The sequence below is a fragment of the Phlebotomus papatasi genome, chromosome 2 (genome assembly GCF_024763615.1).
Source record: "Phlebotomus papatasi isolate M1 chromosome 2, Ppap_2.1, whole genome shotgun sequence".
NCBI classification, from domain to species: Eukaryota; Metazoa; Arthropoda; class Insecta; order Diptera; family Psychodidae; genus Phlebotomus; species Phlebotomus papatasi.
The window spans coordinates 64,765,597-64,781,320 of record NC_077223.1 but is presented as its reverse complement, the minus strand read 5'-3'; the positions used below and the strand labels follow the sequence as shown (position 1 = coordinate 64,781,320).

At 31.4% G+C, this 15,724-nt stretch overlaps 1 protein-coding gene across 7 annotated transcripts in view; it reads right to left on the bottom strand.

Annotated features, from left to right (window-relative positions):
• LOC129800321 (matrix metalloproteinase-2) overlaps positions 1–14,485 on the bottom strand; it is a 35,803-nt gene extending 21,318 nt beyond the window's left edge. For 4 of the 7 annotated variants that reach the window (XM_055844616.1, XM_055844617.1, XM_055844619.1 and 1 more), the window contains exons 1-2: positions 13,543–14,485; positions 5,089–5,243 (exon numbers count right to left, since the gene is read on the bottom strand). In XM_055844616.1, coding sequence (XP_055700591.1) covers positions 5,089–5,241 — 153 coding nt within the window. In that variant the 5' untranslated portion in view covers positions 5,242–5,243; positions 13,543–14,485. The remainder of the gene's footprint in view (positions 1–5,088; positions 5,244–13,542) is intronic. The other 3 variants (XM_055844614.1, XM_055844615.1, XM_055844613.1) reach the window with 1 other exon arrangement.
• Positions 14,486–15,724: the final 1,239 nt, after the last annotated feature.

Genomic DNA, 15,724 nt, shown 5'->3' with positions numbered 1-15,724 from the left:
TAAACTCGTGAATTTTACATTAATACCTAACATTTATAATTCAAAGAAAAGTTTGAAAGGCAATATTATCATTTTTACTTATTTTAGGTTGGACTTAAAATTAGGACTCAGTACAAATAAACTCGCAAAATAATTTTCAAAAGGTCTTTTTGAATTGGTTGTATATGGATCTTTATTTATTATTGAATTGTTTGTAAGGGAAGAGTACCAGCGATCGGCAGTGTTCCTCGGATTGTCATCATCAGGTTATTACCCTTTGGTGCACCAATTCAAATAAATTTTTAAAAATTATTAGCTACTTTCTACCATTAAACTCTCACAAGAATTCAATGCATTAACTCATATTTAATTTATAAAACTAATTTTCCGAGAAACATCTGATTAAATTCGTGATGATCCTAGTTGCAAGGTACATAGTTGCAATTACGCCTATTTCTTATTAATTTATCGTAAAAAAATTAAAATTAAAATGCGCAGATAGGAGAAAGCGCGCTACCTTCGGACGACTCAAGCTTCGGACAATTCATTTTTTTCTTTATGTTTCTTATGGATTTCACCCATAGCATTTTCTGCTAATTTGAGGCATTGGATTAGCTATTAAAATATAATATTATAATAGGCCAAATTCATTTATAACACTTTGAAAAAAAATGAATTGCGCGAAGCTTAAATCGTCCGAAGGTAAAGCGCTTTCCCCTATAGTTAATGGATCACTAATCTACCGATTAGCTTGCATAAAAATATCAAATAGGATTTTGAGGCTTAATTTTTAACTAAATATCGAGCATGTCTCTTAAAATTTCGATCCGGGGTGCTCTTCCCTAAGTTAGTTAGCAAATTTTGTATAAGGGAAAGTGGTCAGTTTCGAAAATCTACAGTTTTTGTATATTTAATTTTTTCTCTTTTTTCGCAAAAGAAAAATACTATTCTATATTAATTAATAGGGAAAGGTAAGTGTGCTATCAAACAAGAAATGATGTGTTTTATTTATGAGTTTTTTTTTCTGACGAATCCGACAAAATTACAATAATCGAAATCTGGAACGTTTAAAATGTGACCACTTTTCCTATTTTTTAGATAACTTAAAGCGTATCTAAAAAAACAATTGGCATGTTAATTTTAAATAAAATCAAAAACAAAAAACAATAATAAAAGAAAACAGAAAAATAATGATAAAAATTATAAATAAAAATGATTTTTAGGCAGATAAATTGTTGTTATCTGTTAATTTCCAAATGAAAATAATCTTGTAAAATGAATGAATGCCTTCTTGATTTTTTTGGTCTAGAATGTTAAATGTAAATTTAAGAAAGTACTTCACAGTTTTTAGTTGTAATGTCAGGTGTCAAACTTATATGATATCAATGCCATAAATTCTGGGATAATGCTATAAATTTGACTTAAAATTTTGATGAATGGAATAATGTGAATAATAACCTTACGAATATAGGGCAGCTTTTGGGCTAAGTAGGGTAAAGTAGTACAAGATGGACAATGGTACAAGTTGGACAGGGATTTTTTTCTTGATAAATTTAGTACTTCATTTTTATTTATATATTTTTAATGCTTTAGTTTTATAATTTGGTTCCTTGTGCTTAAAAACAAATTTTGTACAGTATTTATCAAGAAAAAAGCCATGTCCAACTTGTACCGCCGAATTGTCCAACTTGCAACACTACGTCCAACTTATATCACTTTACCCTAATGTAGGTTAGAACGTATACAGCGTGATGTGATTATCTTAGGTTCAAATCCGTTTTAGGTCACCAAAATTTTTCGACTTTAGAGGTGAGACAAGGATATTTATCAAATTTGTTTGTGCTGAAATTAACATAATTTAGGGCTGGCGGTCCTAAAATTCTTGTTTGCAATAAGACCTTTATGGGATATTGTGCTATAATGTATGCCATAATTTATAAAAATTGCCCTTGAAATATACTAGTTAAATGGGAAGAATGAACATGACTTTTCACATATTTTGGGGCAAATTTCAGCCATGATCATGAACAACAACCCAACAAATTGCAATATCGCCAACCAGACGATAAAAGATTTTACAGGACAAGTGCAAATAGACATCTTTTATAGTGTATATAGAATCTGTTTAGTGACGGCATTTTTACATCAGCTAATTGCTTAATTGAAGTCATCTCTGTGTGTAAAAAAAAAAATTATCTGACAGACAGAGAAGTCAAGTTTTTCCCCAAGCAACAAAAATTCGATAAAACTTCCAATAGTTGTTGAACTTTTTCTTCTTTGTTTATGGGCAAAGGAAAACCCTTTCTTGGTGATTTGTTGAGCGTGAAAGGGGGTGCAGAATTTCTACCAGTGTCTTGGAGGAAAAATCAATGGAAAGTGTTACTTTAAGAGCCGCACTGGGGCACAATGTATGCAAATAAATTACAGTGAATATTTATGAATCAGACATGGGAGTGATGGAAAATATAAGATTATTTGTTTCGAAAATTTCTGCATGCATTGGATTAAAATTATATTTAGCTTGAGTCATGTTATGCCATTTTTGTCTCATCCAACAAGGAATTTTATAGCAAGAAATACCCATTGAACTAAAGTGGCTTGAACACTTCTTGGAAAACCAATTCAGTTCGCAATATTCTTTCCTGTTCACTGACAATGGAGTAAAAGTTTGGGCAATTTTGTGATTGATTTGTGTGATTTTGTGCGGCTGAAAATATATTCAAGGAAATCATTGCAAAACGCAACCACAAGTGTTTCAAGAACTTTATAAGGAGTTTCTATTGTGAAAAAAAATTGTCAATTATTCATTTCGATGCTTATCAAAGATATAATATTGAAATTCATAGAATATTTGCCACATTTTTCTGCGTAGAGACCTTTTTAATTATTCTAAGTGACTAAATATGGGTAAATTGAAAATAGACCAACAATAAGTGCAAAAGCTACTTTTGAGAAGAGACGCTTTTGCCCTATGGCCCGGAAAGGTCAGTGGGTGACACAACATTATTGTTTCCCGCCTTTTTTGACCCACCTCATTTTTCAACCCTCTGCAAAAACTCTATCAGAGGTTTCTCAAAAATATTTTTGGTGTGTTTTAATTTAACTAAATATTTTGTATAAATTTTTCTGCGGCAGTGGAAAATTTTCAAGTAAAAATCCTAATAAAACGTGCAAAAAAAGCATTAGAATTCACATCGTGAATGAAGCCTGCCTATCTGATGGTCAAAGGTGATAATGATGATTTGTGCTTGGATGTTTATATCCAAAGCAACTTAATTGTATATTCGATTAATGTCGCATGATTCTCGCGAATTTATGTCTGTTTCTCGCATTGGATAAACTTCCTGACACAGAATTTTCAGTAAATTTGATGAATGAGAAAGAGACATTTAGTCGAGCAAAAATTACTATGAAATATCTTTTTCAATAAAACGGGGAAACGGCTCAATTGTTTTAATTATAACCTCCTCGCACATCTTTTTCTCCATTCTTCTTTCTTTCCTAATTAATCTACTAGTTTGTGGGAATGGTTGCATGTACAGGGTGTGGCATAAATCGATATGTGTACATTTTATGTTAGACTGTGTTTAGATGATAATTTCAAGTGGTATGTTAAAGAGGGGTGTACTAATTCATAATTGAATACTTTATAAAGCATTATTAAAATATACAAACATAATAAAAGTTGCGAGAAATATTGCAAAGGCACGACAATATTAGGTGAGATTCTTAACAATCTCACCTACTATTTCATGTTAAGTTAGAAAATTTAGCACAGGTCTGTACTAAAACATTCAAAAATTAATTGGTGGAAATTTCTAAATATTATGGGTAATGCAATGTTAATAAATAAGTCTTAAGTCAATAGTTTAATTAAACTCTTGCAATATGTATAAAATATTGAAAACATATTGCTCATAAATTCAGTAGCTATATATAATGTATTACATTATGGCGTCTACACACTGAAAGCACTTTTTGTCAAAAAATGCAATTTAAAAATAAAATATTGACGTTCCTGTTGACAATGATAGGGTAAATACTCTTTGAAAAAGCATTTTTTTAAAGTTACTATTGCTACTAGTGTGTAGAGACATTTATTCTACAAAAATAAAATAAACAGTTGTAAAATGCATATTGAATTGCAAACTTGCAAAAAGATTTATTAACTAAGTCAGTGTAAAACTATCTTTTGTAAATTTCAAGTTTTGGAGGCTCACTGCAAATTTTGCAGGAAATAATTACAAAAATGTGGCTTTTTAGTTGACAATTTTGTTTAAAAAAACATTATGGTTCTATTCCAATCAAAAATGAAAAAGGGAAATATTTCTCATAAACATATTTAAGTACATGACTGCTTTAAGTGCTTTGCGAAAAAAAATGCAAAAAATCTCTCTTAAATTAATTTAGTACATACATGTGCTAAACTATTCAGCCCCTCCAACTGTTTGATCTTCATAAAAATGATTGAAATTTTGTTTTGTATTAAGCCTCGAGTAAAAAAACGCACGTGCTAAATTTCGTTGATACTTCGAAATATTTTCACTGTAATAATTTCATTTCTTTTAAAATGTCAGTAAAATCCATCGAAATAGGTACTTGTGTGCTAAATTCTTTATTCTACTTATTTTTTATGTAAAAGTTTCAGAAGTTAGACAATATCATCTCAAACATTTTTACACCTTCGAGTTTAGTACAATCATGTACTAAACTCCGAATGTTTATTTTATTTTCAATATTTCGTCGGTTGAACGATTTGTAGATGTTTATAGTGCAACAATTATAGAAATTTGGCATGCATACTTTTGAAATTCGAATCGAAGCTATGAAGTTTAGTACAAGCATGTACTATTTTTTACTCCGACTTTTATAATTGTTTCAAAGTATTTTTAGTGTAATAGGGCCATATGTTTAATGTATCTTCTTTTCATATTCTACAAAATCAAATTTAGTACATGCATGTACTAAACTCTTTATTATTTGCCAAACATTGGCAGTTTAATAAGTCAGGTATGTTTTTACTTAAAATGCTGAACCTCTTAATATATTTCACCCCTTTTGCTCATTTTGGGGGCAACACAAAAGAAAGTTGAGGGTGGTGGGACTTACCTCTGCTTGAGACGTTTTAGAGACAGGTGCTGCGTGAATTGCTGCAATCGTCAAGGCTACAGTCAAAACAAAGCGACTGGCACCACTTATAGATATATGTCGCATCCTAAATGGATTTTGTAGTAAATGTTTCACCACACAATCTGCATTCATTGCTGAAATAATAAAAAAGAGGCACAAAATCAATGTTAATTTTCACTTTCAAATGTAGGACATGGGATATTTGAAAAAAAGCATTTATATTGCAATTATATAGGCGACTTCTTAGTTCAGTTTTCTGCAAATTAGGTGAGAATAGAAAGAAATCAAGTGTGGTCGCATAATACAATAGTGTTATGATTTTTCTGCACTACTAAAACAACTTTCCGCGCGATTGGGTTAGTGAATGAATGGTGATATCAACTAGTGACACACTCCTGATGAAATTGTTTCTTTTTTCTCTTTTCCTTTTCGTCTATTAGGGTTTATAATAGAAAAAAACGTTACTTTTTCATCCGATTCTGTGACAAAATGTTTCAATTTTTGCAAAATTCACCCAAAGAAGCAGAAAAAGAATCTAACACGGACAAGGAGAATAAAAAGAGTCGGGTCAATTACATAATTATTGGAACTAAATACATTTTCACGCTTCATTTGTTGTCAATGACTCCAAATTATATAATTTAATTTATTTCTATTGAATACGTTCACACATATGGACACTGAATGTGGTTCACTATGGAGGCTACCTAACTCCCCCAACAAAAGCTCAAATACCTGTGGGGATCACTTGCTATACAAGTGCAACTTAGGAAGACAGGTGAGTAAAATCATGAGTGATAGTACACAGTATTTTTCCTCGGAATGTATGACACAAACTGATAAAATTGTTATCGCGAAAAACGATTGACTCCTACCACACACACCTTTCCTCCGACACTTTGAGTCAATTCATATTTACTTAAGGTATTGAACACTTTTGCTCTGGATTTCCTTTTCGATTAGATATCGTATAGCGTTAACCTTCTCCATTTGTCGTGCAAATTGACACATAGAAAATTCCCCAAGTTACAGGTGTAGTTATTCAAAAACTCTCCTCTGAAACCATTAAGAGCTTTATAAACAATGCAATGTTTTCATACAGATAAATTTAAAAACAAACCAAAATCAATGATTTAATTTGGGTTTATTTTGAGTATTTCATTGTGATATTCTTTGTGTTTTTTAATTGCTTAATTGAAAAGCATCTTTTATTATTTAACTATTCAATTAGAAATCTCTTTTGTTGTAATTTTTGGTTTTAAAGTGATTTTATGTAGTAGCTCGACTTCCTACATACGCTCCACAAATCAATAATTTTAGGCCACGCCCTTTGAGATTAATTTACTATATTTTGGTTTTTTTTATATTAACTAGGAATATACTTTAAAATTTTTTGATCCAATCTTTATAATATTTTAATATGGAAACCATCTATATGAGTACGCATTTTCGTAAAATTTCGTACAACAAGTCACGTCAAAAAATAGGCCGATTGCAGAAGCTCTCATTTTAAATATTCATTATCAAAGTTAAAAAATTCCTATTCCTGATTAAAGGCTATTAGAACTTGCGGCCTGTACAGTACACACTAGAGAAATTTTATGTCTATATTATTTGACAGTATCTCCTACATGAACCCCATAAACCTAGGCAATTTGCTTCAATACGCACACAAATTCTTTTAGAGTCTAGGGCCCATATCTAGACTAGTTATAAAATTCGAAAAACCCTGAAAAGGTTAATTCTTTTATTAGAGCTATGTTTTTTTAGTTGTTATCTTTAGACTAAAATATTTAACTTTTTGATAATAAGGACATTTGAAAAAACAAGATTAATATTTTAAAAATAAAGATACTTTACAAAAAATAAAAAGGTTAAAAGCTTATTTCAGAGTAAAGGCTTATGGTAATTTTTCATTTTAAAATTACAGATCGTAATCAAAGAATATGAATCAGTCTTTAAAGATCGATTTAAGAATTTTACGTATAGAGGTATACTCCTCAAAGTTGAAGTGTGTGGTTTATTTATTCATGGACTAGGACTTTAGGAATATTTTTCGATCGAGGAAAATAGAATTGAAGAATTTAAGTGGTTTAGTTTGGACATATTCAAGTTTTACTCCAACTACATTTTGAGAATATTTAAAAATTTTAATTCAAATTTACTACAGTTTATTAAGGTAAGTAATATAGAATGGGCGGAGCATATTCCGAAGGTAAAAATGGATATCTTGTACTAGGGTAGAAAAGCCTAATTCAGAATCAGTTACAAATGGGATTTGTATTTCATTGAAACTTATCAATCAATCAACTTATATTTTTTTGTAGTCCCAAATTGTTGCACTCCGACAGGGGCAATTATTGTACAATAAATAAATAAACCTAATTTAAAATGTAACATTTGAGTAAAAATTTAATACGGCGTATGAAAAATATTCTGTATCTCCATTGGAAGTTGTGAAAAATTTCCATTTAAAACAGGTTTCGAATTAGGTTATTATACTCTATTTATTTTTTAAAGATGGTAATCTAAAGTAGGGTAATTGTACCCCTTTTTGGCCAGTTGCAATTTCGGCCACTTCTTTTCTTCCTCAAATTTACATGACTTTATGACATGAGGAAAATATACTGAGAAAAAAACGGGGGTGCAATTCACTTTTTTTCTTCATAACTTTAACACTTTTTAGGTGGAAAAATATATCAACATTTTTTAATGTTAATTTTACACCTTATTAAGGGTAAAATTAACATGAAAGAGTGCCTTTAACCCCTAATACACCTAAAAAGGGCAATATTTACACCGATTTTGTATCAATACTGCAGGGTAAAATTAACATTTCCGGGATGTTATTTTAACTTTTTCGGATTTCTCTCAGTGAAGGAACTATGAAAAACAAGGTGATCGAAATATTACCGAAAGCTATGTCTATATTTTTCTTTTTTTTTTTTTAATGAATTAAGAATGATTTTTAGAGAAAACAGAGACTATAAACCATCTACAAGGCTACAAGTAACACTTCATAAAAAAAGAAGTAACAGAGTAATTGTCGATTGCACGCAACTACGCCGAAATTTAACACAGTTACCCTATAGTCAACAATTTACAAAAAAAAATTGAAATTAATTAAAAAAAATTGTAATGAAATAGGGTAAGTGTGCCAAATTCCGACCAGCTTGCAATTTCGGCCACCTTTTTTGTTACTCGAATTTCCATGAGCTTTTAGATTTTACGTACTCTAGAGATTATACAATGCAAAAGAAGAACAAAAAATGTAGCTTCAACAAACGAGACGACGTGAAAAAGATATTGGAAGAATTCCCGAGGGGCAAGGAACTATGAAAATGAAGGTGGCCGAAATAGGGCACCAAAGCTATGTTTATATTTTTATTCATTTTAAAATGTATTAAGAATTATTTTAGAGTAAATAAAGACGGTAAACTCTTTACAAGGTTCCAAGCAACACTCTTTCAGAAGAAAGAATAAAAAAAATCAATTTGAATTTAAAATATTACATTTCAAACTTGAGACTTTGACGCTTGCATGCAACTATGCCGAAATTTGGCACACTTACCCTATAAATTGATAAAATTCACTGAAAAGAATTTGAAAAAAGCAAAAAGTACATTAGATAAAAAATAAGAATATATAAATTTATGATGTCATGTGATATTGAGGTGTTAATTCAACCCATAAGTTGTGCATAGTATTTATATAAATTTCTATAGGGGAATTGGGACAGTAGGTGGGGGAAAGCGCTCTATTATTCGGATAACTCAAGCTTTGAACAATTTTTTTCTTTTAATAAGTTTTTAATGAATTTGGTCCATTTTAATATTATATTTAAATAGCTAGTCCGAAGCTTCAAATTTCCTGAAAAATGCCGTGGATCAAATTTATTAAGAACATAGGTAAAAGATTGAGTTGTTCGGTGCTTGGGCCGTCCAAAGGTACCGAGCTTTTCGCTAAACATGGGGTAGATGTAAACACTGCGATTTTTTAGTTAGTTACTAGACTTCAGAGAACGAGACCTTTATGAATTCATAGATACTATAGGGATCCTTGTTCACAAAAGAAATGATCGATGCAAGTCCAAGTAATAGTCCATGTAGACAAAAAAATATGTGTTTACAACTACCTCATGTTTACTACTGCCCCAGTTTCTCCTATAAAAAAACAATTGTTTATTTCAGTTTTAAATCATTATCCCAATGTTTTTCAAACTATTTTCTCTGAGTATATTCATTGAGTTCTATATATTTGACAACTTTTCCCAACTTCCTCAAATGAAAGGAAAATAAGTGATGTCAATATTCTCTCGTCAATGGAAATGCCAATGAAATTGGGTCAAATGGGTTCAATACATTTCTCCCATACAAAACCAACAGACACTGGTTTAATTTTTGACCGTCTAATCATCTGTTTTTGAGAATTGGCATCCATTCAGGAAATTTTTGAATTTCTGTGACAGTGAAAACGCAATTTCTCAGAGTGTTGAAAAATCACTTAAAGATATTTCTTCATTTTCGCAGAGACATAAATTCAATTCTTTTGGCATTTTTTTTACAACTGACACACATTTTCAAACAATTTGAGTACTTCCTCGGAAAATCAGTCAACCGTTTTTCTCAAATCCCATAGTCATTAAGAGAGGTACGATTGTTGATGTTTCACCGCATCCACGCGAGATCTGAATCACTTGATTTGAGGTTTTCCTGCATGTTCTGGCACGAGATCATACAAATCTGGTGCCTTTTTTGTGCGGTTATTTGCACGAGAGATTATCCAGTGGTAAAAATTGTGTGTGTTGATGCAATAAAAAGTCCCTTGGTTTGTGCGCCAATCGATTTCCCGCGCAATTTAATCTGGGAAATTCTATAGTGTTTGTTCTGCGGCCATAGAGACATGTAGGTATTTAAATCATATGCATGAAGTGTATTAATTGGAGTGGTTCAGTGGTGGGGAAAATCCAGGTGAGAACAGGGAAAATTAGCTGGACAAATCGGTGCAATTGTACAAAATTTATCAATATAAGGTGGACATTCTGAGATGGAATTATGCTGGGGAGATTGTGAATAAGCGTTGAGTCATAGGTGTGCCACTGAACAGGTATTACATTATGTACTATTGGCTGTTTTATGTATGTGAAGGTGAGTTTTATATTATTGTATCAAGGTGTTTTTCGGCTGTGTACATTATGTACTGAGTATATCGAAATGGATCTCCCAATCATCTCTGATTTTTGCATATTTTGAGCAGGTTTTCTCAGCCCCATGACGATCGAGACTAGATGGAATTTGAATGTTTATTTTGGGACTGGAATTTCCACAAAAAAGTCTGGAAGATTTGCTTGGCAGATATATACTGTGGAAAATTCATGAGATAATGAGGCAAGATGCTTTTCCGCAAATTCCCGCCAAAAGAAAACAGAAAGGAATGTCCCTCAGAATTGTGACAAAGAAAACCGCAACTTGCACTTTTGTCACATCAATTTGCACTTGAGCCTGACTCCAAGAGCCTCATCATCGAGAAAATACTCTGAAGAAAATGTCTGTGACCAAGGAAGTGCTCAGTTCTTCTCGATATCAAAAACCCCCACAACACTATCTCGTATTTGCGTCTCCATCAGACAAAGAACTACTATAAATATTCATACGACTTTGTCTTATGTACACACTTTAAGAATATTAACACTTGACGCAAATAACATATTAGTGGAAATTGATCTTGTTATTATTTTAAGACGAAAAATATAGTGCAAGATTTCCCATTGATTGCATATCGATTTTCTTTTCATTGATTTTACGCCTGATTCTTCCCGATCTGAATCACAATTTTTCCCAGAATTTATTTACTGATTATACGAGTCACAATTCAAATAATCGCTGAGCTTTTAGCATCATTTCCACCCAGAAGCGTGTAGAATACACTCAGAGAAAATGATAGGCTGCTGCTGAGCAAAAGCATAGAATTAATTAAATGCCTGGGATGAAGGTGAGTTTATTCGATTAGAAATCATATTTATTTTTTAATAAACGTTGAGATTGTTTACATCACGAATTTAACTTCCAAACCCATTAGAAATCGCACATTACACACAAAAGTAATAGTTTTTTTCCTATTTCGCAATGTTTGGGTTTTATTATAATTTTGACTGAATAATTAATTGTTTAATTGTTTTGAGCTCCAACATTTTGGTCAGTAACAATTAAATGTTCTAAATTGATAATTGGAAAGGAAATCGTTAATGTTTAATGGTTAAAAAGGTTAAAATAGTAAAATATTCTTTGAATAGAGAAATATAAAAATTTATTAACTTATTTATTGTCATACTTAACCCTTTGAGAACGAGTTGTCTGTAGAATAATTAATTTTTTACTCATACTTCTAAAGGCGTAAAAACCAATGAGCAATATACAGTTAAAATTGGATTTACCGACAAAATTTAATTTTCAACTGCTCAATTGTTTTTATACCTTTGGAAGTATTTGTAAAAACAAAATTTAATTATGATTAAATATATTTAGCACGAGTCTTAAGCTTTCTTCCCACAACATTAATATTACTTTAAGTGCATTTTTCTCAACAAAATTATGACAACAAAACCAACATTTTTGTTTAGTACATGTACTAATTTTTTGCAAACGATTTTTAATTCTCATTTTATATTTTTTTTTATTATTCCTATTTATATCCATATGTAAACATTTTTGCCAGATAAAAATTATTATATGCGTATCCCATTATTTTGAGATAGTTTTGTTGATAAATTGAAAAATTTGACTTAAAGCTTATAATCTTTATGGCTTCGGCACAGATTTTAGATCAAGAAAATTTCATAAAGTCAAAATTCGCCTTCCTTTCTCTTTCAAAAGATTTGCATAAATTTATCTCTTTCTTTGAGAACGAGTAGGACAGACGTATGCAGATTATTTGTAAAAGAAAGAGTTGTGAATTTTGACTTTTGGAAATTTTCCTGATTTAAAAAGTATGCTTGTACCATTACAATAAACATTCATTTATCATTTATTAAGTTCTGGTTTTTGAAAAAAGATAAACTTTCAAAAACAATGCATAAATAAATTTTATTCTCTCTAAAATATAGCAAAATTTCATGAAATCAATTCATGTCTTTTTATTTCTCAAACGTTTTGCAGGTCGATTTCACTTTTTAGCACTCAAAATTGGAGTGAACTAAATTGATTTTTTATGATATTCAAAAGAAAAAAGTGTAAAATAGTGACAAAGGCATGTACGAAACGGGTCCCGGTCAAAATCACGAAAGCCAAAATGCCGAAAGCCAAAATCCCGAAAGCCAAAACCCCGAAAGCCGAAATAGCGAATGGGCCAAAAAACTCGAATTCTTAAAGGTGTCATATCTACTCTCACGATTCCATCCACGGTGCTGGAGGCAAAGGGAAATTTTCTGTGTCTTGGGAAATTATTCTGCACATTATCCTCCATATAATTTCATGCCTTTCAGGATTTTGAAAATTCGGGATTTTGAACATTTGGGATTTTTGTTTTCAGGGTTTTTGGCCCTTTCGGGATTTTGGCGTTCGGGATTTTGGCTTTCGGGATTTTGTCTCTCGGGATTTTGGCTTTGGGGATTTTGACTGCGTTCGATACAAAACATTTAGAATAGAAAGGGATGTGAATTTAAATTTCAATAAATTTTTGCTGCAAGTGATGATACACAAAATATTGAAGATTTTTAATAAAAGAAAACGTAGGAATTTCAGAAAAGTGTCGGAAGTGGTCTGTTTATATTCTTTGTTCATTTTTTCAATAATTCGTCATTATTCTCTTTAGTGTTTCAGAATTTCGGGAGAAAAGTTGTGAGGTACTGTTGCGCATCTGTTTAGTACAGGCATGTTCTAAATTTTTACAATTTGTAAATATAATTATATCATTATTGACAGTGAAATCTAGGTTTTCTTGCCTACTTGGATCTACGATTTTGAAAAAAAATGTTAACTAAAAAGTTTTGTGCGTACTCCATTAGATTGGGTTTAGAACGAAATTTGTAAGAACATTTCCTAGTTTAATGTATAACCTGAATTAAAGTTTCTAACAGGTTTTCTTGTGAAATCAAATACATTGTCTTAGGGCAGGGATTAAAAAAATCTTTAAAAACAATTTAAAGGTTGATTTTAATGGGTTAAATGAGTTTTTATAGCAAATTTATTATTTGAAATTATTTTCCTCTATTGATTTTCACAATATTCCAATTAGTTACTGTCTGTGTACCACTGTGTACATATTACGAAAACTTTTTACATTGATTTCCTCAAAATCACAAAATCAGACACTAAAAGTCTCGTCACGCTTTTATCTGAGTGCACAAATTGATAGTTTAATTGGACAGTTCATGGTAAGCCATACATAAAAGTAAGAGACACAATGTCAATGGAAAAATCTGCTGCAGCGACTTACCTTAAAAGTTAAGAGTCGAAATACTTGTAGTTTAGAGGTATCACCACTTTTGTTGCTCTTATCAGCTAAATTCGAAGTGTTTCTCATTCAATTTTTTTTTAAAAATAAAAATTGGTGTCCACGGCAGAGGGAGAGATTATTGGAGGGATATTTTGGCCTTGGGCAGGATAATTTTTCCTTCAACTATATTATTGATTCTACATCACTTTTAGTTCCCTCTCTCACTATTTTGCTTGGTTAGTTCTTGCTTGGCTACAGAAGATTTTTGTGGCAATTCGGAGGCACTCTTGACTCCGCTTATCACTGGAAATAGAGATTTTTTAAGTTCTCATTTCACCACACACTGTTCTTCTATTTTTTTTTCTATCTAATTTTATATGCTCCACAGAAGTGAAAAAAGAATTGTGTGGCAGAAGAATTTCTCTTATGTTTTTTTCGCAATCACCTTAAAACCATTTGGACACACCAATCTCTGTTGTTTCGCGCGATATCTTATCACATACGCCCGCAACCGCAAGTATTACACTTCTTTGGTGTTTTCTGCCCTGATAAAAAGACGCTGGTGATAAAGTTGGTCTTTGCGAGAGAACAAATTGATAGCAATTAGATCTTTTTGCTTCTTTCTTCTTCTCTCTTATTAATTGACATACGATTCCTTTTTTCCGTGATTTCTTGCGAAAATCTTTCTGTTTTTCAGGCAGAAAAAATCCTGGCAGTGTTCACAGATTTTTACGTACTTAATAAATTACAAATTTCACGATAATCCTGGTCTATTATCACAACAGTTATCGCTCTGTGGATAAGACTACTTGAAGATTTCTTTTTGATGAAAATTATTAAAAAAAGAAATACTTTTAAATAAAAAAAACTAAACTCCTTGTTCTTAGGCACGAGAGAAGTGATGTAGTCAATACGACTTCGCGATCGCGACTGAAAAGCAGAAATCAAGCGAAACATATTTTTATACCGAGGTGACGTTACAAACTTATAGTCGTGTTCAATGTGAAGTTTTTCAAAGAGCCTCACACAAACTGTGACATTCAGTAAAAGTGCTCCAAGAGACTAACAATTAGCGAATATTATATTCGAGCATTAGAATAATTTTCCAGAGGTATCTTCCTCACATTTCCCAGAAGCTCTTCTATTTTAGAGTCAAACATCTGGGAAACTCTTGAAATTTCTGCTGAAAAAATTCATTGGAGTCAGACAAAAGTCGGAGGGGAAATGCGTGAGTCATACCTGTCTTTTCTTTCTCTTTAACCCCAATGTGAGTTTGTTCTTTTGCAGTCATCGACGGCCAATTTGTGACTGACCAACATGACCAAAAAGTCACGAACTTTGTTCGATAAATACATTTTCAATTAAAATAATTACTTCGGAGATCTTCAAAGAAATTAAATAAACAAATCTAAACAATGCGTCAGTTTGTATGTTTTATCGAAGTTTTCTTTCAAAATACAAAAATGCATTTCAAGTCCAGTCACAGGCTGTGAATTCAAATTTTTGATAAAAAATTATTGCAGTGATTAATAGAGTTTAGTCAGCAATAAGAAGAATAATATGAAACAGGAACTAGTTCTTCTCACAAGCTAAATTGTCAGCAAGGAACCATTTGAAGGTACACTCTTAGAAAAAATTAGTTCGTACAAGCTCATATGCAGTTATTAGAACTATAAAATATAGTAAATATAGACCCAACTATATATTTGGTTTGGGTAACTAAATGAAATAGTTGACCACAGTTAGTTAAAGTATCCTTTTCATTTAGTTATCACAACTAAATCAAAATAGTAATGGGTACTATAACATATTAGTTCCAATTACTAAATAAATGGGGTTGAACCCATCTTATTGGCTGTAATAACTATATCATATTTAGATTTAGATTTATTTAATATATTGCTTTTGAGCTTGCACTCTTGAAAGCTTAATACACAAAAAAAAATTCCAGAGATACATATAAATAGAACAAATAAATAAATAAATGAATGTGGTCAGGAAGTATTCTATTGCGCCCACCGGCGTCTGAGTGTTGGTGACCAACCTACTCCAGAGTAAAACGGTGGAAAACTCCTTCTCAGGTTGTATAAGCCATCTGCATCATTAAAGAGAAAAAAAAATCTTCCTGACCAGAAAACGAGAAAAAAATCAAAATAAGAAAGCAAGACTACGGCGCCAAAAA